Below are 22,973 nucleotides of genomic sequence, written 5' to 3' on the forward strand. Positions count from 1 at the left end.
CTCACCTTTTTCTGCAGAGAGCCGAACTGATATCTGAGCTGGAATGCGAACAGCTGGGCAGATGTAGGACTTGGGTTGTTTCTCTTCTGAGGGACACGGCTGCAATTCAGGAATTGGATGAATATGTTCCATAATGTAGGATTTAGTATTTTAATAGCATAGGATGCTCCAACATGCTGGTAGCACTGAGCATTCCTGCTGAGTCCACACACCTCTGTCCTTCCCTGTAATCCTCAGTGGGATTTATGAAGTAAAATAAACACAATGCACCAGTAACAAGGTTTGGAAATTGAGGGAACAAGCAGCCCAGCCCCTTGCTTCCTGTCTCTTTCCCTAAGTCCCAGGTGAAAGCTGTTGTGTTGCATTGCTGCAGGTGGTCACCCTGGCAGACTATGACCATGTGGAGGAAGTAACCAAAGAGGGTGTAAAGAAATCCCCTTCTCCAGGCTACCCACTGATCTGTGTAACACCTTGTGATCCTCACTTCCCCAAGTACTTAGTCATGAAGGAGCGCTGCGATGAGGCCGGGATCAACCAGTCTTCAATACAGTTCAGCTGGGAGGTGGCAACCCCCACTGATGGGAATGGGGCCAGATCACCCTTTGAAACAATTACGGACAATACGCCGTTCACTAGCATCAACCACATGGTACGTGACTGTGTACAGTAGCGCAAGAGGGTGTGGATTGTGCATAACAGTACATGGTGAGTGTTGTGGGGCTCAAAGCGCATCCTTGAAGCATTTGCTGTTTTGAAATTCTAGGTCAGTGGAATATCAGTTCTTGAAGAACCATTAACTAAGTGAAGTAATGTGCGTATATTTTACACCCACAAAGCCCCCAGCTTCATTAAGAGAACATTATTAAGGTTGCAAAGTCCAGCACACAAAAGTTAAGACGTGACAGAAATAAGGTTGCCCGTGCAACCTTAATTCAGCCCCTGGTGCATATGCATTATGATACAGTCTTTAATGCCCTGATCGATAGGACGCCTGCCTCATTCGGTGCACAGGACGGATGGTGCTCACTGAATGAAAACCTATTCAATATTTTGGTTTATTCTGGTTGTTTAACGGGTGGCCCTAGGCATTATTTGCTGCACAGTATTCAAACCCTTCTCTCCAGACAATTATTAATTTCCTTCCGGGCATTTCCATGGTGCTCCTCACAAGAGCATGAGAGTGCTTCACAAACATGAATGAATCTATTAGCTGTGAAGTGTGGGGGATGGCATTATCCCCGTTTTACAGAAGGGGTACTGAGGTAGAGAGAGATCAAGGTCAGAAGTTTCCACTAATTTTGCATGCCCAACTGAGAGCCTTAAGAACTGACTTTGAGAGTACTCAGCAGTACGTTGTAAGCCCTAGGGGACAGGGACCATCTCTTTGTTCTGTGTTTGTAGAACACCTAGGGCAATGGGGTCCTGGTCTATGGCTAGGAGCCTCAGGCACGACAGTAATATACATAAATTGATAATAACGAGAACACTTCGTCTATTCAAACACAGCTCCCACTGACTTCATTGCAGCTGTGAGTGCTCAGCACTTCTGCAAATCAGCCCTTGCGTATTGGGGCGGGCCTGGCTTTGCCTTTTACACACGTGCAGACCTCTTTCCTCATTCCTCCCAGGTGCTGGACAGCATTTACTTCAGCCGGCGGTTCCATGTGCGCTGTGTGGCAAAAGCCGTAGACAAGGCCGGGCACGTGGGGACCCCGCTGAGAAGCAACATAGTTACCATCGGGACCGACAGCGCCATTTGTCATACTCCTGTGGTAGCTGGAACGGCCCGAGGATTCCAGGCTCAGTCATTCATTGCCACTCTGAAGTATCTGGATGTCAAACACAAGGAACATCCCAACAGGTATAAGCCTGGAAAGGCGCAATCACCTGACCCTGATTCTGATCTTCCAGGGGTTTAACAGTTTAATTCATTTTTTTACATATGCAACAAACAGAACAGAAAAAGAGGGATGTGTGTAAGAAATGAGGTCTCTTTCGTGTATCATGAACTGGATCTGCCCCCACACACGCACTCCTCATATTTAATACCGAAGGGCTGCAGTGAGCATTCCTATGATTTCCTCTGAAGTCACGCCTTACTCCTTGAGTTAGAAACACTGCAGTCAGGGGTCTATTTCAAGGAGTACAGTGCTGCTCAACATCAGCGTGGAAATTCAGCCCTAAATAAATATAACACTAACAAATTCAAACTTGTACTATGCGCTGTGGACAAGACCTTAGCTATGTGCTGTGTAAACTGCTATAATACGCACCCCTTTTGTGAACAGGTTTTGCATAAACAGCTGTTTCTGTTTGTTTATTCTGTCCCAGAATCCATATTTCAGTGCAAATCCCCCACCAGGATGGAATGCTGCCTCTCATCTCCACTATGCCTCTGCACAACCTGCACTTCCTCTTATCCGAGTCCATCTACAGACACCAGCATGTCTGCTCAAACCTGGTCACCATCAGGGATCTGCAGGGCATCTCGGGTAATCTTTAAAGCAAGCTATTGCTTTATAAATGAAAAAGGAAACATGTACGGAGTGTAAGCTTACGCTCTTTAAGGCAAGGACCTAGCATGCTATTGGCACTATATAATGAAGAATAATATCTCTGTTAGAGTGATATCAATATTCAGCAGAGTTGCTATATTTGAGGGAGATAAATGGGAAGGAATGCACTTAGCAGGTCATTTCCCCTTTCCCGTATATGTTCTTTGGCAGGTCTTTATCAAGGTACATAGTGAGCCCCTGTGCCTCATTCTGCTGTGTGGCACAGAAAGCAGCATCAGCAAACGAATCACGTGGAAGGGACGCCATGAGCCAAGGAAAAAATCCAAAACTTGTCTTTAAAAATTAGTTTAAGCTACCCTGGGACTGCAAACACTCCAATGCACACATCATAATTGTATGTTTATTGCATGGTGTCACTACAGGGCAGAGTTAAGGTTGTTTGGATGCCCTAACTGTGCGTTTTCATACCTTAACATGTTTGGATATTTTATAAGTTTAACCTTAGCCCTGAGTTTCCTGGCTTTGTAATGTTTTTTGTTTCTGGAATAAATGCAACATCCCTGTTACGTTTTTACCTTTATGTTATTTATATGGACTCAGCCGTACCTCCAGTTTAACGTAGCGAAAAGTGCCTCTAAGCAGTACTGTAATAAAAATCATCATCTCAGTATATATCCAATATCTCATCCGATAATTAAAATGTTATGTCATACCTAGGCCAGAGTTCCTTACTTCACAGAGATACGTCTCCTTTTGTTTCCTAATTCCAGAAGCGGGATTCCTGGATGAAGTGACCTATGACAGCATCGTTCTGGGTCCTGGATATGACCGTCCATACCAGTTTGATCCCACCGTGAGAGAACCAAAGACAATCCAGCTCTACAAACACCTCAATCTGAAGAGCTGCATTTGGACCTTTGATGCTTACTATGACATGACAGAATTAATCGATGTCTGTGGGGGATCTGTAACTGCTGACTTCCAGGTGAGGGTTCATTTCCATAAGACTTGGGCCCAATCCAGACTTCTTTACTCAGGCAGAAGTCCTGTAGCAGTAATATTCATTGGGCGTGCCTTCCATCCCACGGAATCAGTACCCATTTGATTTTCCCCTGGCTGTTATTTAAGGTAGAATAGTACATCATGACATGTTCTTGGCTCTTTTATTTTGATAAGCATGGTGTCGTTTTAATGATATTATTCCATGGTACGCTAGAGAATATACTGTAAATGTTGTAAGTGCAATAATGTATTGGTAATATGAAAATTCTGCTATTAACTGTTTTAGACCAGCTGCTCAGCTGGTGTAAATCAGGATTGAATTCAGTGGATATATGTTGATTTGCACCTGCTGAGAATCTTGCCCTCTGTGAATAGTGGAGTGAGCTCACAGGAATTGTTTGAGGTTTCTCAAATGTGCAGATTAGCACTGTGAAGCTCAGCAAATGGCTTGTGTGTATGAGCACCACTGCCCTCTACTGGTTGCAGTATGTATAACCAATATAGTCTGTAAAAAGCAACAGAGGGTCCTGTGGCACCTTTGAGACTAACAGAAGTATTGGGAGCATAAGCTTTCGTGGGTAAGAACCTCACTTCTTCAGATGCAAGTAATGGAAATCTCCAGAGGCAGGTAAGTGAGGTTCTTACCCACGAAAGCTTATGCTCCCAGTACTTCTGTTAGTCTTAAAGGTGCCACAGGACCCTCTGTTGCTTTTTACAGATTCAGACTAACATGGCTACCCCTCTGATACTTAACAATATATTCTAATAACCCAGACTGGCTCGTTTAACTGTTCCTTCTACTGACTGAGCAAGCAGGGCTGCTCTTTTAATGCACCGAATAGAGACTTGCGTTTTTAGAGCTGAAATCATGATTCACAGTACCTCGTGCGCCGTTAGCGTATGTGTGTGGTTAGCTCATGTGCGCAGTGGAGCCCAGGTATTCTAACAGACACACATCCCCATACATTTATAATGCACACAGAGCTAGGGTACACGCATATAAAGATAAAGGCATGTTTGCAGACTCAGCTTTGACTAACACTAGTGTTTTCGGTGGGTGAGGAACAGCTTTGTATTTACACAATGTTCTTTCAGCAGAATAGGGGGAGGGAGGTATTTTTCATTTCTCAAATGCTAATCAGGAAAAGACAGTCTTTATTCACATTGGCAAACTCATTCATCGTTTTAGTGACAGTTACTTTTATTCCAATAGTTTTTGAAAACCAGCAACGTTGATGATGATCCACTGAGTTGTTGTCTTTATACATGCTCATTTCATATATTAAAATCCAGTTATCAGGAGGTCTCGAATGGTTCGTAGGCTTTCAACTGACCCTCTGCACATCACCCGATTTGCCTGCTTGAGACAATTACAGAGAGATTTTTAACAGCAATAAGAGCTAACCTAACTCTGTTCCCATTTAAGTCAATGGATCAATTACCATTGACTTCAGGGAGAGCAGAGAGAGGCCAACATTGCGCATTTATCAAAATCCTGGCTTTAATAATTAGATATGCTACTTATTTCTTTATCATGCAAATCAAGAAAACTATTTGTCTGTTAAACTCTTGTCAAACTTTTTTTAATCTGTAAGTATTTTCTTACTACTTGAAAATCTTAAATAAGATTCTAGACAAATTACAATATTTGCTTTTTCAAAATATCTGCTGCAATCAATGCTTCAAGCACTTGAAAAAGAGATTTCATCAGCTCCACCTGTGTACATTTGCCTCCATACTATGAATTGGTAAACAAAGAAAAATACCTATTTAACCCTACACCAGAATGACAGAGTGTGCAAGAAGATGTACTATGAGGAGAGAAAAAATGGCTTTGTGTAAAGATACAATATATGAAATGGGCATGTGTAAAGATAGGTACAATATGATAGCTTTATACCTTGCCCATTTCATATACAAAAATCCAGTTACCAGGGTGTCTTGTATGGTTTGTAGGCACACTATAATTATCTGTGCTCCAAGAGGGAGGACTAGACAAGTTTCCCTCCTCCCAACCATACTTGTTCATTAATCAGCAATAATCATAGAAATGCAGGACTAGAAGGGACCTCAGAAGATCATCTAGTCCAGTCCCCTGCACTGAGGCAAGATTAAGTGTTATCTAGATCAGCTTTTCTCAAACTAGGGTCTGCGGACCCCTGGGGGTATCCAGGCCCCACTGATCAACTCCTCCTCCTCCCTCCCTCAACTCCTCCCCTTCCCTCCCAGTGCCTCCTGCACACTAAAAGTCTGGTGGTACAGCGAGGTGAAGGTAGGCTTCCTACCTGACCCGGCTCTGCACTGCTCCCAGAAGCGGCCAGCAGGTCCCTGAAGCCCGGGAGGGGGACAGGGGGCCTCTGTGCGCTGCCCCCACCCTGAGCACTGACGCTGCAGCTCCCATTGGCCAGGAACTGTGGCCATTGGGAGCTGCAGGGGCAGTGCCTGCAGGCAGGGGCAGCGTGCAGAGACCCCCTGGCCCTCTGCCTAGGAGTCGCTGCTAGAGGGATGTGCCAGTTGTTTCTGGGAGCCGCCCGAGATAAGTGCCACCCAGCTGGAGCCCTCACCCCTTCCTGCACCCCAACTCCCTGCCCCAGCTTAGAGCCCCCTCCTACACTCCCACCCAGAGCCCACACCCCTCACTCCCTCCCTCCCCTGAACCCTCTGCCCCAGCCCAGAGCCTGCACGCAAACTCCCTCCCAAACCCGTCATCCCCTCCCACTCCCAAACTCCCTCACAGAGCCCGCACCCTGCATCCACTCCTGTATCCCAACCCCTGCCCCAGCCTGGTGAAAGTGAGTGAGGGTGAGGGAGAGTGAGCGATGGAGGGAGGATGGAGGGAGTGAGCAGGGACGGGGCCTCCGAAGGGGTGGGGTAAGGGCTGAATGGGGGGGTGTCTTGGGGGTCCCTGAAAATTTTTAAATCAAAATGAGGGTCCTGGGATTGCTAAAGTTTGAGAACTGCTGATCTAGACCATCCCTGACAGGTGTTTGTCCAACCTCTTCTTAAAAACCTCTAATGACAGAGATGCCACAGCACCCCTAGATAATTTGTTCCAGTGCTTAACCACCCATACAGTTAGGAAGTTTTTGCTAATGTTTAATCTAAATCTCCCTTGCTGCAATTTAAGTCCATTGCTTCTTGTCCTGTCCTTACTGGATAAGGAGATCAATGTATCACTCTCCTCTTTATAACAACCTTTTATGTATTTGAAGATTGTTTTCATGTCCCCCTCAGTCCTCTTTTCCAGACTAAACACAGTTTTTTCAGTTTTTCCTTATAATGTCATATTTTCTAGCCCTTTAATCATTTTTGTTGCTCTCTTCTGGATTTTCTCCGACTTGTCCACATCTTTCCTGAAATGTGGTGCCCAGAACTGGACATAATACTCCCGTTGAGGCCTTATCAGTGCTGAGTAGAGTAGAAGAATTACTGCTTGTGTCTTGCTTACAACATTCCTGCTAATGCATCCCAGGATGATGTTTGCTTTTTTTGCAGCAGCATTACATTGTTGACTCATATTTCGTTTGCGATCCACTATAACCTCCAGATCCTTTTCTGCAGTGCTCCTGCCTAGGCAGTCATTTCCCATTTTGTATTTCTGCAGTTGATTATTCCTAATGTATGACCCTTGGGGTGGGGTGGGGGAAGCAAGACCTTACAATGCCTTAGAAATACTGCATCCTTCCCTTTGTACATCCTACATGTAGGACATCCATGATTCTCCTTGTGGAAAGAGGTAGCTTGTCATCCACGTGACACAAGATCCAAACCTATGGGAGAAGAATTCTATGAATGCTGCTCTGACTTTTTGCTATTTCTGGGGCAGAATCTGATCTGCTCTGAATGTATAGGGTTTACTAGCTACAGTAAATCTACAAAGCATTGTTATGAACCGGTGCCAGTATCTTTCACCCCCCCAAAACCCAATAACAATCTTTTTGTTTGATTGACAGGTGCGAGATTCTGCCCAGTCCTTCCTGACAGTCCATGTCCCTCTCTATGTGTCCTACATTTATGTGACTGCACCAAGAGGCTGGGCTTCTCTTGAGCATCACACGGAGATGGAATTTTCCTTCTTCTATGACACTGTTCTCTGGAGAACAGGTAGACTGACACATTTTTCCTCTTTTTGCAACTGTTACTGCAGTCTTCACTTTGGGCACAACTTGCTGAAGCACATGGGAGTTCTGTCTGAAAGAAAAAAAAAAAATAATGGAGATATCCTATCTCCTAGAACTGGAAGGGACCTTGAAAGGTCATTGAGTCCAGCCCCCTGCCTTCACTAGCAGGACCAAGTACTGATTTTGCCCCAGATTCCCAAGTGGCCCCCTCAAGGATTGAACTCACAACCCTGGGTTTAGCAGGCCAATGCTCAAACCACTGAGCTATCCCTCCCCCCCCATGAATTTTGTTATGTGCACCAATATGGAGGTGATGTGTGGCGGGGGTGGGGCCGAGGGGGGTTGGAGTGTGGGAGGGGGCTCAGGGCTGGAGCAGAGGGTTGGAGTACGGGGGGTGAGGGCTCTGGCTAGGGATGCGGGCGGTGGGGTGGGAGATGATGGGTTTGGAGTGCAGGAGGAGGCTCAGGGTTGGGGCAGAGGGTTGGGGTACGGATGGTGAGGGCTCTGGCTAGGGATGCGGGCGGTGGGGTGGGAGATGATGGGTTTGGGGTGCAGAAGGAGGTTCAGGGTTGGGGCAGAGGGTTGGGGTGCAGGGGGTGCAGGCTCTGGGGTGGGGCCGGGGATGAGGAGTTTGGAGTGCAGGCTACCCCAGGACTGCAGCAGGGAGAGAGGACTCCCTCTCTCGCAGCGGCAGCCCAGGGCTGGAGGAGAGGCGCCCCTTCCCAGCTGCGGCAGCTCCGAGGCTGGGGCCAGGGGAGAGGTGCCTCTCCCAGTCTGCGCGACTCTTGATAGCCTGCTGTGTGGCCACATAGCTTAGAGGTAACTTAGGTTTCATCAATAAATTCCCGACCAGCTGAAGCTGAGGCCCCAACCCTGCAGCCCTCCCAGGAGTAGTCTCGCTACTCACATTGAGTAAGAGCTGCAAGGATTGGGCCCTGGGTGTGTATTATCAGATTCTCTACCTCTGGAATTCATGCTGGTGGTGTGAATTCATTCATTGCAAGCAGATGTTCTAGACAGTCCCCTTGCTGTTACATTCACTTTCTCCTCAATATGCCCATGCAGGGATTCAGACAGACAGCGTTCTCTCCGCCAGGCTGCAGATAATAAGGATCTACATCCGAGAGGATGGCCGGCTGGTTATTGAGTTCAAGACCCATGCCAAATTCAGAGGTAAGAGTGTCAGCTTTGATTTAGAACATCATACAAATATTGCTTGGTCCTGAGGACAGTGATGATAAAGTTCTAGGATTGTTGTATATGGCTGAGGGGAATGTTCACGTTCAAAGAATGTATTTATTTTTACCCAAAGGCCAATTTGCTTTTCTGCTGTTACCCTCTTAGCTGGTTGCTGTTTGTTTGATTCATTCCCTGGGTTTATCTGCACCATAATTCACCTGTATTGGGAAGGACTTGTGGTATTCTGTCTGCCTTACTCCTTTTCCGCTTGTTCCTGCCCAGGGCAGGCCAGCTGTGCTCTCTGCCTTCAGGAGCCAGTGCTCTAAGGAACAGGAAACCAGAGCAAGCACAGTTTTATGCCAGGTATTGGGGACTCACGATGCCAGCGGTGAAAGTGTCGGCATTAATGGTAGGCAGCTGGATGGAGTGAGGTTCCTATACTCCAGAGTTTGCTGGCTGCCATTAGTGTCAGTTGGCCTTTGCAGGAGACTACTTTTGTCATGGCCGTGTCTAAAGGAATGACTTTCTGAAATCCTTTGATTGTTGCTCTAGCACAGACATGGGCAAAGTACAGCCCGCGGGCCGGATGTGGCCCGCGGGACCATCCTGCCCGGCCCCTGAGCTCCGGGCCGGGGAGGCTAGCCCCCGTTTCCCACAGCCTCACCTCACCATGCCGTGGGCGCGCGCTGGGCAGGAAAGCGGGGAGGGAGGCTCACCCGCAGCCTCCGGGGAGCAGGCAGGTGGTACAGGTGGCGGGAGCGTGGGGAACGCGGGCGGAGGACTCAGGAGGAGCAGGGGCAGCCGCGCAGTTGGAGAGAAGCGGCGGTTTCCCCTTCAAAGCGCCGCTTCTCTCTGGCCGGCTGCGCGGCCACCCGGTGGCCTCCTGAGAGAAGCGGCGCTTTGAAGGGGAAACGGCCGCTTCTTTCCGGCTGCGCGGCTGCCCCTGCTCCTCCGCCCACGTTCGCAGGGACACATTCGGAGGAGGGCTTGGGGGAGGGGGGTTTGATAGGGGGTGGGGTTCCAGGGGGCCAGTTAGGGGCAGGGAGTCCTGGGAGGGGGTGGTCAGGGACAAGGAGTGGGGTGGGGTTGGATAGGGTGTGGAGTCCTGGGGGGTCTGTCAGGGGGCAGGGGTGTGAATAGGGGTCAGGGCAGTCAGGGGACAGCGAGCAGGAGGGATTGGATAGGGGTGTTGGGGTCCCAGGGGGGCGGTTAGGGACAACAGAGGTCCCCGGGGGGGGCAATTAGGGGACAAGGAGTGGGGGGGGGGTTGGATGGGTTGGGGGTTCTGAGGAGGGCAGTCGGGATGGGAAGTGGCAGGGGGTGGATATGGGGTGGGGACCAGGCTGTTTGGGGAGGCATAGCCTTCCCTACCCATACCTATCCATACAGTTTTGGAACCCCAATGTGGCCCTTGGTCAAAAAGTTTGCCCACCCCTGCTCTAGCACCACTGCAGTACCATCATGGCTAGCAACAGTGGGAATGCTACTGTACATTAGCTGCCAGTGTTTTACCATTGTGGTGTTTGTAAATCTTTCTTAGGGCAGGCTTGATCCTGACTCACACAAGTTACCATTACTCACATGAGTTATCTCACTGAGTTCCAAGCTCTTGAGATCCAAGATTGGATCTTTTCATATTTTGTTTTATTTTAAACCTTTAATGGAACATTAGATATTCTACTGACCACCTCTCCAGCATGGGACTTCAAGACAAGTTTGCAAGAAGGCTAGATACAGGTAAAAATATGTCTCTCTAGGTGATGTATTTGTATTCCTCCATACAGGGCATTTTGTGATGGAGCACCACACTCTGCCAGATGTGAAGTCTTTTATAATGACTCCAGACCACCTAGGGGGGATTGAGTTTGATCTGCAGCTTTTGTGGAGTGCACAGACTTTTGACTCCCCGTATCAGCTGTGGAGGGCAACGAGCTCCTATAACAGGTGAGGAAGAAGGACTGTGGGTACAGCTGGCTTTATAGCTTCCATCAGCAGAATGGTGTTCGTGTATGCTGAGAATGCCAGTCTTAACAGCATCCTAGAGCGAAATTCAGTCATACTAGCACTTAATTTCTCTCTCTGCTGTTATGGCATTAGACGCTAGCATGAAACTTTATTTCTGTTTATCTCCTGAGTGGCCTTGATAAATCCTCTAATCTGTTTTGATCTTGCATAAGCAGAAAGGCTCTTTTGGGCATAGGATATAAGAATGGAGGTAGAATAAGTGAATGGCAACAGTCTCATCTGTTCGATGTCCTGAACACATGATCAGGGCTTTATATATATATAAATGCTTATAAATTTTTTATTCTCCAAGAACTTCTCACCATATTAACAGCCTATCGTTTGTAGGGGCTTGGTAATGGGATATGGAGTCTTTGGGCCTGATTTTCAGTTGCTTTGCCCCTGTGTAACTCTGGGGTAAATGACTGCACAAGGTGCAAGGCAACTGAGAATAAGGTTTCCATTCACTTCTATGGCAACAGCTGAATTAAACCCTGGTTGGTAGGTAGCCCCTAATTTTGTTATTAATCTGGTGGCTCCTTTGTCTTCCTCCTCCAGCTACGCTCTGTATCATCTTATATAAATGACACCTCTTCAAAACCCCTCCTTCTCTTTATCCAGTTGCCTCCTCTCCTCTTCTCGGTGTCCTATCTTCTGTTTGTTTACCTGAAATTGTAGGCCCTTTACAGCAGGGAATGTGTCTTACCTATGGGTCTGATTCTGATACCCTCACTCAATGGAACTACTTGTAGAATGAAATCCCTTTACTCAGCCAGTAAAGTAGTATTCGAATCTGGCCCTATGTTAGTAAGCACTATATACCTTTATGGCAGTACCTATATGGTTCCTCATAACAAGGATTGTTGGTGGCCTATGTAAAATGGATTCAGTGGCCTCAAGTCCAGTCATCAGTATCTGCCTGGTGGACAGACTCAGCGAAGGGAGCTAGAATCGAATGGCCTATGGAACCTGCATTACCTCAAGCGTTTGAAAGGGGGCACATAGGAGGGCAGCTTTCACTGCTACAGCCGACGCTGTATCTGTCATGTGAGTAAAGGAAGATCTTAATCTCCAGGGCTGTCAATCCAGTTCCTTTCAAGTGTACTGAATTCATTTTTGGAGGGAGAGACAAAACATCTGTGTAAGTAGCATAGAGGTACTGGTAGTGACTTCATTCCTAAGGGCGCATTGAGATTTGCGCTTTAAAGCAGGATTTCAATCCCTGTGTTTCACAGTTTAATTAAAATTAAGGCTGTCCTTGATAGAAGTATTTACGCTATGATCCAGAAATATCTTCAATCACTCTGCTTTTCTTGCTATCATTTCAGTAAATTATCCCATGTCTCTCATCCACCTGTGTTCGTGCTCACAGGCAAACAGAGCATCTTTAAACATTGTGGACCAAATTCTCATCCCTGCTGTAACTCCACTGGAATTGATGGACTTACACCTGGTGGTGGTGGTTCAAAACTTTTATCTTCAGTATTAGAATAGTGCAACATGCATGGATAATCATTTGTACTAATGAGAAAATGCTGGATGCAAAAAGCTATGCAACTGCCCATCTGATAAACGTTTCCATGCAGGTAAACAACTCCCAGATTAATACGGTAACCATGGCATCTCCCATCTGTTTCCAGGAAGGACTATTCTGGAGAGTACACAATCTACTTAATCCCTTGTACTGTGCAGCCCACGCAGCCGTGGATTGACCCAGGAGACAAGCCATTGGCGTGTACTGCTCATGCCCCAGAAAGGTGAGAAGAGGCGCTATTCTCCTGTTTCACTGCTCACTCAGACCCCAAGGCCTGCGTTCAGAGTTGGTACAAATGGGTTAACCTCAAGGGAGTGGATCGTATGAGTAACTGATAGTTTGTGGAGTTGGAAATGAAGAACCCTCCAATGAAAGAGATTGAAATGTGTGGATATAGGAATGAAGAATAGTTATATTGAGATGTGAATGTGGTTGGGGTACACAAATTTCATAGATATTAAAGAAAGCCACACACAAACAGAAGGTGTGCAGTGGAATATGCCCTCAGAGGAGGTGGTGCAGGGTACACAGCACCACAAGCTGAAATGGCTTAGATAACAGTGTTGACTTTGTGCTAGCTTTACAAGGAAGTGGTCTGTCTGCTTGCATCATTTGCATGGAGACAGTAGGCATCTGACATGAGCTATAACAACAGCAGAAACGAGAGGGGAGAAAACTCTCTATTGGCTTTGGATTCTAGCAGTGAATGAGATTGTCCTCCATGAAAATAGTAGAACAGGGCTCCCTCAACATTAAATCTATAGTTTGACTGGAGCCCCTCAGAACGATTTGTAACACGGCTAATTTCACTACGTCTGAGCACTTGGTTCGGATGTCAGCAAAAAATGGTCAGAAAGGCAGGGGAAAGCATGATATCTTTTTGTTTCCCTTTGCTTCTGTCAAAGACAATCTGTGGAGTTACATAGGCCTGATCGTCACCGGGGCTGAATATCAGTGGCTCCAGGGGGAGTTGCAGTACTCAGGACATCTGAAAATCATAACCACGTTGTTCTTGTTCTCCTTTTGGGGTGAAGTTCACTGCCCCTGCCCACATACACTCAGACAGAGTAACTGGGCTGCGTGCGGGGTACTAAGCAGGAGTTGGGTTGTGGAAGATGAAATTTACTGTCTTAATATCTGGCTCTTTTTTGATCGCTACTAAAGGTGGGTTAGTGGCCACTGTCTTTCTCCATCCCTTATGGGGCATTTGGGTATATGAAACTCACGCTCGTTCCCTTGGCCTGCCTGCAAACCCCAGATCAATGCTGGTTTAGTCAGTCCCAGTTCCGGGGCTTGCAGGTGATGCAGAAGCCCACAACTAATCTGCCTGCTCCCCCCCCGAACAGAAGTTGATCCAGTAAAAGATATTACTTCACCCACCTTGCGTCTCTGCTCCCCACTGGACAGCCCTGCCTGTAGGCTTAAATAGTGTGCAGTAGCCCTCTTCAACTGAGAAAATTTCACTCTTGATGCATAGCCTTTCTACCAGGCAACAGCTATTTGTTATTAATGAGTGTTGTGCCCCATATGCTCCACTTTGAGCAAATAAACAGTAGGAAATAAAGCTCCAAAGTGTCAAACAATAGTACCACAGCTGCTGGGCTCTTCTATAGACTCCCATGCTCTCAGCAGATGCTGCATCGCTGGAGGAAAACGCTGACTTGTGACAGCTGCAGCTCAGGGGAAGATAGGGATCTAACGTCTAGTCTACACACAGATTTTTGTAGAACTGTGTTGGTTAGAGGGTGCAATTTTCACTCTAGTGTAGATGGCAATAAGCTAAACCAGCATAAGTACCTTTATATCAGTATAACTGGGTCCATTCTAGGATGGTGTGTACCAATTTCACTATAGTGGCATAACTTACATGTGTGGACAAGTCCAAGCTGCATTTCCTTCTTTTCTTTCTGAGTGCTTGCTCATGTCCATTCCATATTAGGTGTGTGTGCTTGCCACCAGTGCCGGAAGTTTTTTCCTCAGCAGTATCCTTAGGGGGTGCCAGAGCCCATCCCCTGGAGTGGCGCCCACATGGCGCGGTATAAGGGGTGTGGCTGGCTCCCCCCACCCTCATTTCCTTCTTGCCACCAGTGACGGTGCTGGAACATCTGCTGCTTTGGCTAGCATTGTTTCATTTTCTGTTCTTGTGAACTTTGAAAACCTGTAGTATAGTTGTATATAGTTAGTGGTTTCTTAGTTACCCTTAGTAGTAGTTCTTAACTTTTTGTGAGTCCCAAACGGGACCTCAAGCTTTACGCCCTGCAAACGGCTGATGCCCATCAGCAATCCACATACCAGCTGCCTAAGGTGCTTAGGCGAAGGGCACAGCAATGACAAGTGCCATATCTGCAAGTCCTTTAAACCTAGGACGAAGAAGGAGTTCAATATCCATCTGAAAGTGCTCCTAATGGAGTCGGCACTCACTCTGGCAATGGAGCAGCGGGTCGACTCTGCACTGAGCACCACAGCCTTCGTGCGCAGTGCTCCGTCGGTGCCATCCATGAACCAGCACCGATCCCACTCCACGGCTCTGGGGAAGAAGCCGAAAAAGACTGGGAGGGGAAGATCTCCTTCCCTCCGTAAGGGACAGGAAAGGGCTGGGGGGTGAGTCACAACCCGTGCTAGGTAGCTCAACACCCCCTTCGGGAAGTCGGGCCCCAGCTCAAGTCAAGCAGTGCAGCTTGACCCATGCTTCACCTGCGACCCTGGATAGCGGTGCAGGCCCTGGCCAGCTTCAGGTGCTGTCGACATCCGAAGCTCTTCAAGTGGCTCAGGAGATTCTGACGTTCCCGGTGCCACCCACATTGGCTCCCGTGGTACCTCGGTCTTGGGGAAAACCCGCGTTGGGACCTATGCGTGTGTCCCAGCCTCAGCATTACCGATCCACATCGAGAGGGACATCCTGCCAGTGTTCACCCACCCGAAGCCGTCATGCCTCAGGACTGGAGAGGTAGGCTCAGCAGAGCCCTCTTTGGTCACCACACTGGGGCACTGATCAAGAGACTAGAAGTGTACCTCGCCAGTAGATTGGTGCAGACCCTCTGAGGCATGCGCCACCCGACAAGAGCTCTGGGACCGGCCCCAACCGTCTCCCAGGGCCCAGGACTGATCCTGGAACCGATCGGACACCAGAGACCGCCGATCACTGGGCCATCATCGCCTGTCTCCAAGAAGGAGATCGCCCTTTTGGCAGTTAATCACAAGGAGAGGCAAGGACAACCTGGGGCCAACCCCAGAAATAAAGACTCGAGGAGGCTTGATCTCATTGGACGTAAGGTTTATTCATCTTCCAGCCTTCAGCTGAGAGTGGCCAACCACCAAGCCGTCCTTGGCCGATGTGACTTCAATATGTGGCAAGCCATGGCCAAGTTTGAAGGGTCACTTCCCAAGGCTTCCAAGGAGTTCCTAGTGATCCTCATTGAGGGCACAACTGCAGCCAGGGCAACCCTCCAGGCAGCGTCAGAGCTGCGGACGCTGCTGCCCGCACCATGGCTTCCGCTATCTCCATGCGGTGAGTTTCTTGGCTGCTCCTTTCTGGGTTGTCCACCAAGGCCCAGCAGTCCTTGAAGGATCTGCGCTTCGATGGCAGGACCCTATTTACGGAGCAAACAGACAGCAAGTTGCATGGCCTCAAGGACTCCCGCACCAACCTGAAAACTCTGGGTCTCTACGTCCCAACCCCAGTGTATAAGCGGTTCAAACCGCAGCAGCCTCAGGGCCAGGGGAGCCAGCCCCGGCAGGACAAGCCCCATAAACAAGCCAAAGGTAACAACCCCCGCCACCCAAGCCACTTGCCTCTACCCTCGGCACAGTCGGGCTCTATCCATAATAAGCAGGGGGCCAAACAGTTGTTTTGAGGATGTGCCTGAGGGCAACCCACCAGATTATTCCCTGGATTCATCTTTCCCAGTGTTCTTCAACTGCCTTTCCCCTTTCCTCCCGGCTGGGTCCTCAGCACAGTGGAAGGGGGGTTATACCCTCCAGTTCCTTTCTCCCCTGCCCCCTTCTCATCCGCCTTCCCCGTCCCTCTTCAGGGACCCCTCTCACGAGAGTCTCTTTGCGCAGGAGATAAAGGGGTTGCTACAGCTGGGTGCGGTGGAAGATGTTCCTCTCGAGTACAGGAACAAGGGGTTCTATTCCCAGTACTTTTTAATCCCAAAGGTCCAGGGCGGTCTGCGGGCCATCCTGGACCTGCCAGACCTCAACAAGTATCTACAGAAGCTAAAGTTCCACATGGTCTCTCTGGTTCTATTGGCTCCTCCCTGGATCCGAGAGACTGATATGCTGCCCCCGACTTGAAGGACACATACTTCCACATAGCAATCTTTCGAGGACACAGACACTTCCTCTGGTTTATGGTGGGGCCCCACTACTACCAGTTTATGGTCCTCCCGTTCGGCCTGGCAACAGCACCGAGAGTGTTTACCAAGTTCCTGTCGGTGGTGGCAGCTTACCGCAGGCGCTGGGGTATCCAGATCCACCCGTATCTCAATGACTGGCTCGTCAAGGGCGGCTCCAGATCTCAAGTCCAAAGGGATGTTGCGGTGCTTCAAGCACTGTGCCACTCTCTGGGCCTATTGGTGAACAACAAAAAGTCAGTGTTAGTGCCAGTGCAGAGGATAAAGTTCATCAGAGTGGTCCTTGACTCGACCTGCGCCAGAGCATTCCTGCCGCTGGAAAGATTCCACGCGATGGCAAACCTCATTGTGGAAATCTCAGCGTTCCCTCTGCCTACAGCCAGGGTCTGCCTGTGCCTGCTGGGCTACATGACAGCATGCACTTACGTGGTCCACCATGCCAGACTCCGGATGCAGCCCCTGCAACAATGGCTGGTGACGGTCTATTCCCAGTCCTGAGACTCCCTGGAGAAGATTGTTACCATTCTCCAGGCGATACTTACCTTGCTGGGATGGTGGACCGCTGGACAGTCCTGGAAGGGGTTCCATTCGACAACCACCCTCACTCCATCAAGTTGGCATCAGACACCTTGGACCCCAAGTAGACCTGTTCACTACCAGACAGAACAGGAAATGCCACCGGTTTTGTTCTCGACCGGGTCTTAGCAAGGACTCCCTCTCCGATACCTTCCTCCTGTTGTGGTCAGGGAGCCTGGTGTACTCTGTGATAAATGGGGGGGAGGAAGGGGTAGCTCCCTTTGATGGACAGCCAGTTAGCTGTAAAATCCCTCTTGGTAGCTGTTCTCTACTTGCTTTACCTGTAAAGGGTTAAAAAGTCCCTCAGGTAAAGAAAAGAAAGTGGGCACCTGACCAAAAGAGCCAATGGGAAGGTAGAACCTTTTAAAATTGGGAAGAAACTTTCCCTTTGTCTACTGTTCTCTGGGCTGCAGGGACACGGAGCAGCAATGCTATAAGCAGAAATGGTGTATAAGGTTTGAACCAGGTATAAACAAATTATTTTCCATACCTAGCAGGACTCACTGGGATAGGGAATGTTTAGGTAGACGCGATCAGGTTTATTTTTTTATTTTGGCTTGTGGATCTCCTCTGTCCTAACTCCAGATGCTTTTGTTTGCTTGTAATCTTTAAGTTGAACCTCCAAAAAAGCTATTTTTGGAATTTATCTAGCAAAAAGCCTAAGTTCCAAATGTATTTTCTTTCTTTTTGTTTTTAATAAAATTTACTTTTTTTAACAGGATTGGATTTTTGGTGTCCTAAGAGGTTTGTGCCTATGTTGTTTAATTAGCTGGTGGCAACCGCTAATTTCCTTTGTTTTCTTTCTCAGCTCTTCCCCGTGGGGGGGGGGGTGAAAGGGCTTCAGGGTACCCCACAGGGAGGAATACCCAAGTGCTCCTTCCTGGGCTTAAGAGGTTTTTTTTTTGCATTTGGGTGGTAGCCGCGTTTACCAAGCCAAGGTCAGAGAAAAGCTGCAACCTTGGGAGTTGAATACAAGCCTGGAGTGGCAAGTATTAATTTTTAGAATGCTTGCGGGCCCCCACTTTCTGCACTCGAAGTGCCAGAGTGGGGATTCAGCCCTGACATACGCCTTCCCTCCAAGTCCACTCATCAGCAGGGCCCTGGCAAAGATCGAGAGACCAGGCGCAGGTTATCATGATTGCCCATGATCTCCTACCCATCTCCAGGGGTACTGCTTTGGAGTCACCTAATATGGAACGGACATGAGCAAGCACTTGAAGAAGAAAAGACAGTTACCTTTTCCATAACTGGTGTTCTTCGAGATGTGTTACTCATGTCCATTCCATGACCTGCCCTCCTTCCCCACTGTCGGAGTTTCCAGCAAGAAGGAACTGAGGGTGGGGGGAGCTGGTGGCGCCCTTTATACGACACCATGCGGGCGCCAATCCAGGTAGTGCCAGAACCAGTCCCCTATGGATACTCCTGAGGGAAAAACTTCCAGCACTGGTGCATGTGATGAGCACACACACCTAATATGGAATGGATATGAGCACCACATCTCGAAAAACACCAGTTACGGAAAAGGTAACTGTTTTTTTTTTTTTTTTCTCCTCCCAAATTTAGATTTTTGATCCCAATTGCCTTCCAGCAGACAAACCGCCCAGTTCCTGTCGTGTACTCTCTGAACACAGAGTTTCAGCTCTGTAACAATGAGAAAGTATTTTTGATGGATCCCACTAAATCTGAAATGTCTTTGGCAGAAATGGATTACAAAGGAGCTTTTTCAAAGGGTAAGACCTTTTCCTTCGCCTTGTTAATTTACTTTAGCTAAAGGGTCTGTGCTGCCTCTATTATTGTGTAAGAGAAATTATGTGATATCGGAGATTTGTCTTGCCTATGTGAGCATGCTATGTTACAGAATCATGCTACAACCCTGTCAGACCATGACTATAACTGTTGTATAATACAGTCATACCACAATATGGCACCATCTACATAGGCAACTCTAAACCCTGTCATAATACTATTCCCCAGCCTGGTTGATTTGGCTGTGTATGTAGTCTCTTTAGTCTTTCTGAATTGCTCCTCTTCCTCCCATGAATATAAATATGACTATTATTCTCTCAACCTTCTCAGGTCAAATCCTATATGGCCGTGTGCTTTGGAATCCTGAACAAAATCTAAATGCTGCTTACAAACTGCAGCTGGAAAAAGTCTATCTCTGTACTGGCAAGGATGGTTATGTGCCTTTCTTTGACCCTACTGGAACAATCTATAATGAGGGGCCACAGTATGGCTGTATTCAACCCAACAAGCACTTAAAACACAGATTTCTGCTACTGGTAGGTTGTACTGGACAAAATTGTGACATGGAATTGTGGCAGCTGTGGAGTTGTGGGTAGTTATGTCAGGGCAGATTCTGGAACCATCTCTTTGCTAAACTGTGTGACAATCCGTGACAGGAACACTTTGTATTTCTAATACTGCCTTTGGTCTGATAAAATTCCATGGAGAGCCAGTGAGGTTGAGCAAATCTCAAAGACACAGTTCACATCACAAAATTACTGACTGGAGATGGAGACGAAACTACTTTCTAACCCAGGTCAGGGGTGAGGCACGATGAGGCCCATTCCAGATGAGGAAAATGAGCCATTTGGCAAGCACAATAGCTAACACATCTTAAATAGCATGTTTTAAACAGCACCTCATTTAGACAAGGGCAATGACATTGAAACACACTTTAGCTTGTCGTGGGTAACACTACGGTCCCTGTGTTTAGCTAATGTGTTCGTGAAATGGCACCACGTTTTCCTAGCGTAGACAGGCCCTGACTGGAAGCTTGCCCAGCTGTTGGCCACACGGTGCACGTTCTGTGTATAAAACAACCTCATGTTCTAGGGTTGATCCAGCATCTTTCATGAGCATTAAATTCGCTTTCTCTTCTTCACAGACACCCTGTAACTTTTAAACCCAGGCTGTTTATTTGATCCATAGCTCACATTTTTTAGTCCGCTCAATCACTCTCCTCAGGCCTTGTCTACACCAGGCTTTTTTGTCTCCAAGTTTGCAGCATGGATCTCAGTGCAGGTAGACAGACAATAGCAGTGTGACCGTGGCAGATCAGGCTAGCCACCCGAGCATGTACCCAGGGATCAGGCAGGTTTGTACTAGGGTGGTTAGCCTGAGCTGCACACTTCAGTTTTCAGCATGCTAGCTAAAGGGATCCCCTGGAGGCAGCCTTACACCTGTGTGCCTCAGTGCCAGCACTTGGGGAAGCCTCCCTTGCCTGGATACAAGGCCTTTCGGGCTCTTTTATGCCACTCTAGTCCCTTTATGCGGCATAAGTGGGCTGGAGCAGGGGTGAGGTTCTCACCTGTAGTGTCGACACACCTTGAGTTCTGTGTGCTTTCACTGAAATATTTGCCTATGATGCTGTCTGTATCCCACTTTTTCTTATATGTTCCTAATGCAAGTAGCATCTTACTGCACAGCTATGTGAAAGGCAGGAGGGTGGGGGTTTTATAGCATATTAAATATAAGTCCAAATCCTTACCCATCATTTCCTCACTCCTTATTCAGACACCTTCCCATTGGTCTGAGGACTAGGAAAAATGGAGGAAAATCCTTGTGATTTGGATCTCATTTTTAATGTAGGAAGGGTTATACAAATATATTTGTAACAACAGCCCCCTCAGCATATAGAAGGACATTTCCTCATCAATTTAACAAAAATCCTCTTTCATTGTATGAAATAGTGACTAGTGCACATCACGTGTTTAACTGTAAGTGCAGACGTTGAGTTTAACATTTCCCAGGGGCCTGGATGGCAGCCATGCGACCATTCAGCAGCATAATAAAAGGGACCCTTAGTATTCGGAGTAAATTTTCATGCATCTATATATTAGGCTGGTTACACTCAGCACTGGGGTGTTTAGTTTAATAAACCTAATCTAGGGATGATCTATTACAAACAAAATATCAAATGCTGTAAATCAAATTACAATTATAATTACACCTCTACCCTGATATAACACGACCTGATATAACATGAATTCGGCTATAACGCGGTAAAGCAGTGCTCCGGGGAGGCTGCGCACTCCGGCGGATCAAAGCAAGTTCGATATAACGCAGTTTCACTATAACGCGGTAAGATTTTTTGGCCCCGAGGACAGCGTTATATCAGTGTATTTCCTATGCTGTGAAATGCACTATATTAAAAATTATTCTTTCCTGAGTCCTAGGAGTTGGCACTTTGCACAACCACTTGCATGGGCTTGGGACTTGGGTTTGACTTTTGGCTGAGAGATGTGGGGCATTATTCTTGGACCTGGATTCTTGCTTCCCCTCAGAGAGATCTCCAGAGGTGACACGCTTAGCCCCAGGTGGCTGATGTATTGAGCCCCAGACACATACCCGCATGGATCTCAACGCTGTATTAGGGCCTCCGTGTTCATTTTTATGTTTGATTGAGCACCGCTTGATGATGTCCTTTTTAGTGAAGTCCTCCCGAGTCTAGTTCAGCAGGGAATTTGTTGGCTGTGGTTTGGTCTTTGCAGGAAGAAGGGAAGCTGAAGTAAGAAACTGGGAGAGTAGCAGGACTCTAACAGGAGCACAGAAGTTTCTCTCTGGGGAAAATAACGGCAACTGGATAATTTATGAAAAAAACTGGTTAAAATTTCTCTTGGGAAAAAAATGAAAGGAAAAAATTAGGAATAGGGACACTTGTGTCTTTGGATTAGCACCAGGAGTTAAGGAAGGAGTGTGGTTTAAGGAAGTTTTTGACTCGAGAGGATGGCCTTTAGATGCACAAGAAGAGAGTGGAAGAGGGCCATGCTGGGTCAGCATGGAAGGAGGCACAAAGACATGAGTGAGAGATGCTCTTCTTGTGTCCTTTTGCTGCTTCCTAGAACACATTAACCAAAAAGTCAACTCTGACAAATATCAGTTGTCATGTAGCTGTTGGTTACCAGTTTGTTACTAATGTATGTGTCACCCATAGTGTGTGGTCCCATTTCTTCAGTACATATTGCTTTCTGTAAATTCCAGGACCGAAACCAACCTGAAGTAATTGATAAGTACTTCCACGATGTACCTTTTGATGCCTACTTTGTCTCTGAATTGTCTGATTTCCACTTGGTGAGCAGCATGCCAGGAGTGGATGGATTTACTATGAAAGTGGATGCTCTCTACAAGGTGTGTTGCATGAGATGCACAGTACCACAAAACAAACTTTGTTATACAGACAGTCCAAGATACTTTGTGCTTTACAGACTCTAGGCCTGACCCTGCATGTATACAAGTCCAACACACACTAGAGCAAGCCTTGCAGTGCTATCTAATTTTCTGTGGACAAAGGCAGCACATATTTCCTAGTGCCAGAAACACTCTTCAACAATTTAGGGCCCTAATTCTGTCCTGGGATCCACTAGCACAAGTCTCTGTATCCATGCAGAGTTTCATTGAACCCAGCTCATATTCACTTCCTTTAATGCTAATCTTCAGGTAGGAAGTGGATTCCAGAATTCCAACCCAGGGCCTTCATGTTCAGTCTGTGAATGTGCTGAGTCCCTTTAACTGATCCTGAAGTCAGTAGGAATTTAGAGTACTTAGCAGTTCTCCCTGGATCAAACCACTCAGTTACAAAGGTAGAATTCCTAGAAGGTGGGTGCTGTCCCTGTTACCCAGCAAGATACAACTTAAGGAGCAGGTCTAGAATATAGGTGAGACCTACATTGTCAACAGCTAC

The 22,973-nt window shown here is 47.4% G+C and overlaps 1 protein-coding gene across 4 annotated transcripts in view; it reads left to right on the plus strand.

Moving 5' to 3' along the window:
• Positions 1-22,973, plus strand: part of FRAS1 (Fraser extracellular matrix complex subunit 1) — a 294,329-nt gene that overhangs the window by 265,649 nt on the left and 5,707 nt on the right. For 3 of the 4 annotated variants that reach the window (XM_034772623.1, XM_034772625.1, XM_034772624.1), the window contains 11 exons: positions 374-649; positions 1,629-1,861; positions 2,332-2,492; positions 3,287-3,501; positions 7,472-7,622; positions 8,705-8,812; positions 10,603-10,762; positions 12,463-12,579; positions 18,851-19,017; positions 19,364-19,569; positions 22,274-22,420. In XM_034772623.1, coding sequence (XP_034628514.1) covers positions 374-649; positions 1,629-1,861; positions 2,332-2,492; positions 3,287-3,501; positions 7,472-7,622; positions 8,705-8,812; positions 10,603-10,762; positions 12,463-12,579; positions 18,851-19,017; positions 19,364-19,569; positions 22,274-22,420 — 1,941 coding nt within the window. Of the gene's footprint in view, positions 1-373; positions 650-1,628; positions 1,862-2,331; positions 2,493-3,286; positions 3,502-7,471; positions 7,623-8,704; positions 8,813-10,602; positions 10,763-12,462; positions 12,580-18,850; positions 19,018-19,363; positions 19,570-22,273; positions 22,421-22,973 lie in introns of those variants that run through there. The other variant, XM_034772626.1, reaches the window with a different exon arrangement.

The sequence above is a fragment of the Trachemys scripta genome, chromosome 5 (assembly GCF_013100865.1).
Source record: "Trachemys scripta elegans isolate TJP31775 chromosome 5, CAS_Tse_1.0, whole genome shotgun sequence".
In the NCBI taxonomy this organism is placed as follows: Eukaryota; Metazoa; Chordata; order Testudines; family Emydidae; genus Trachemys; species Trachemys scripta.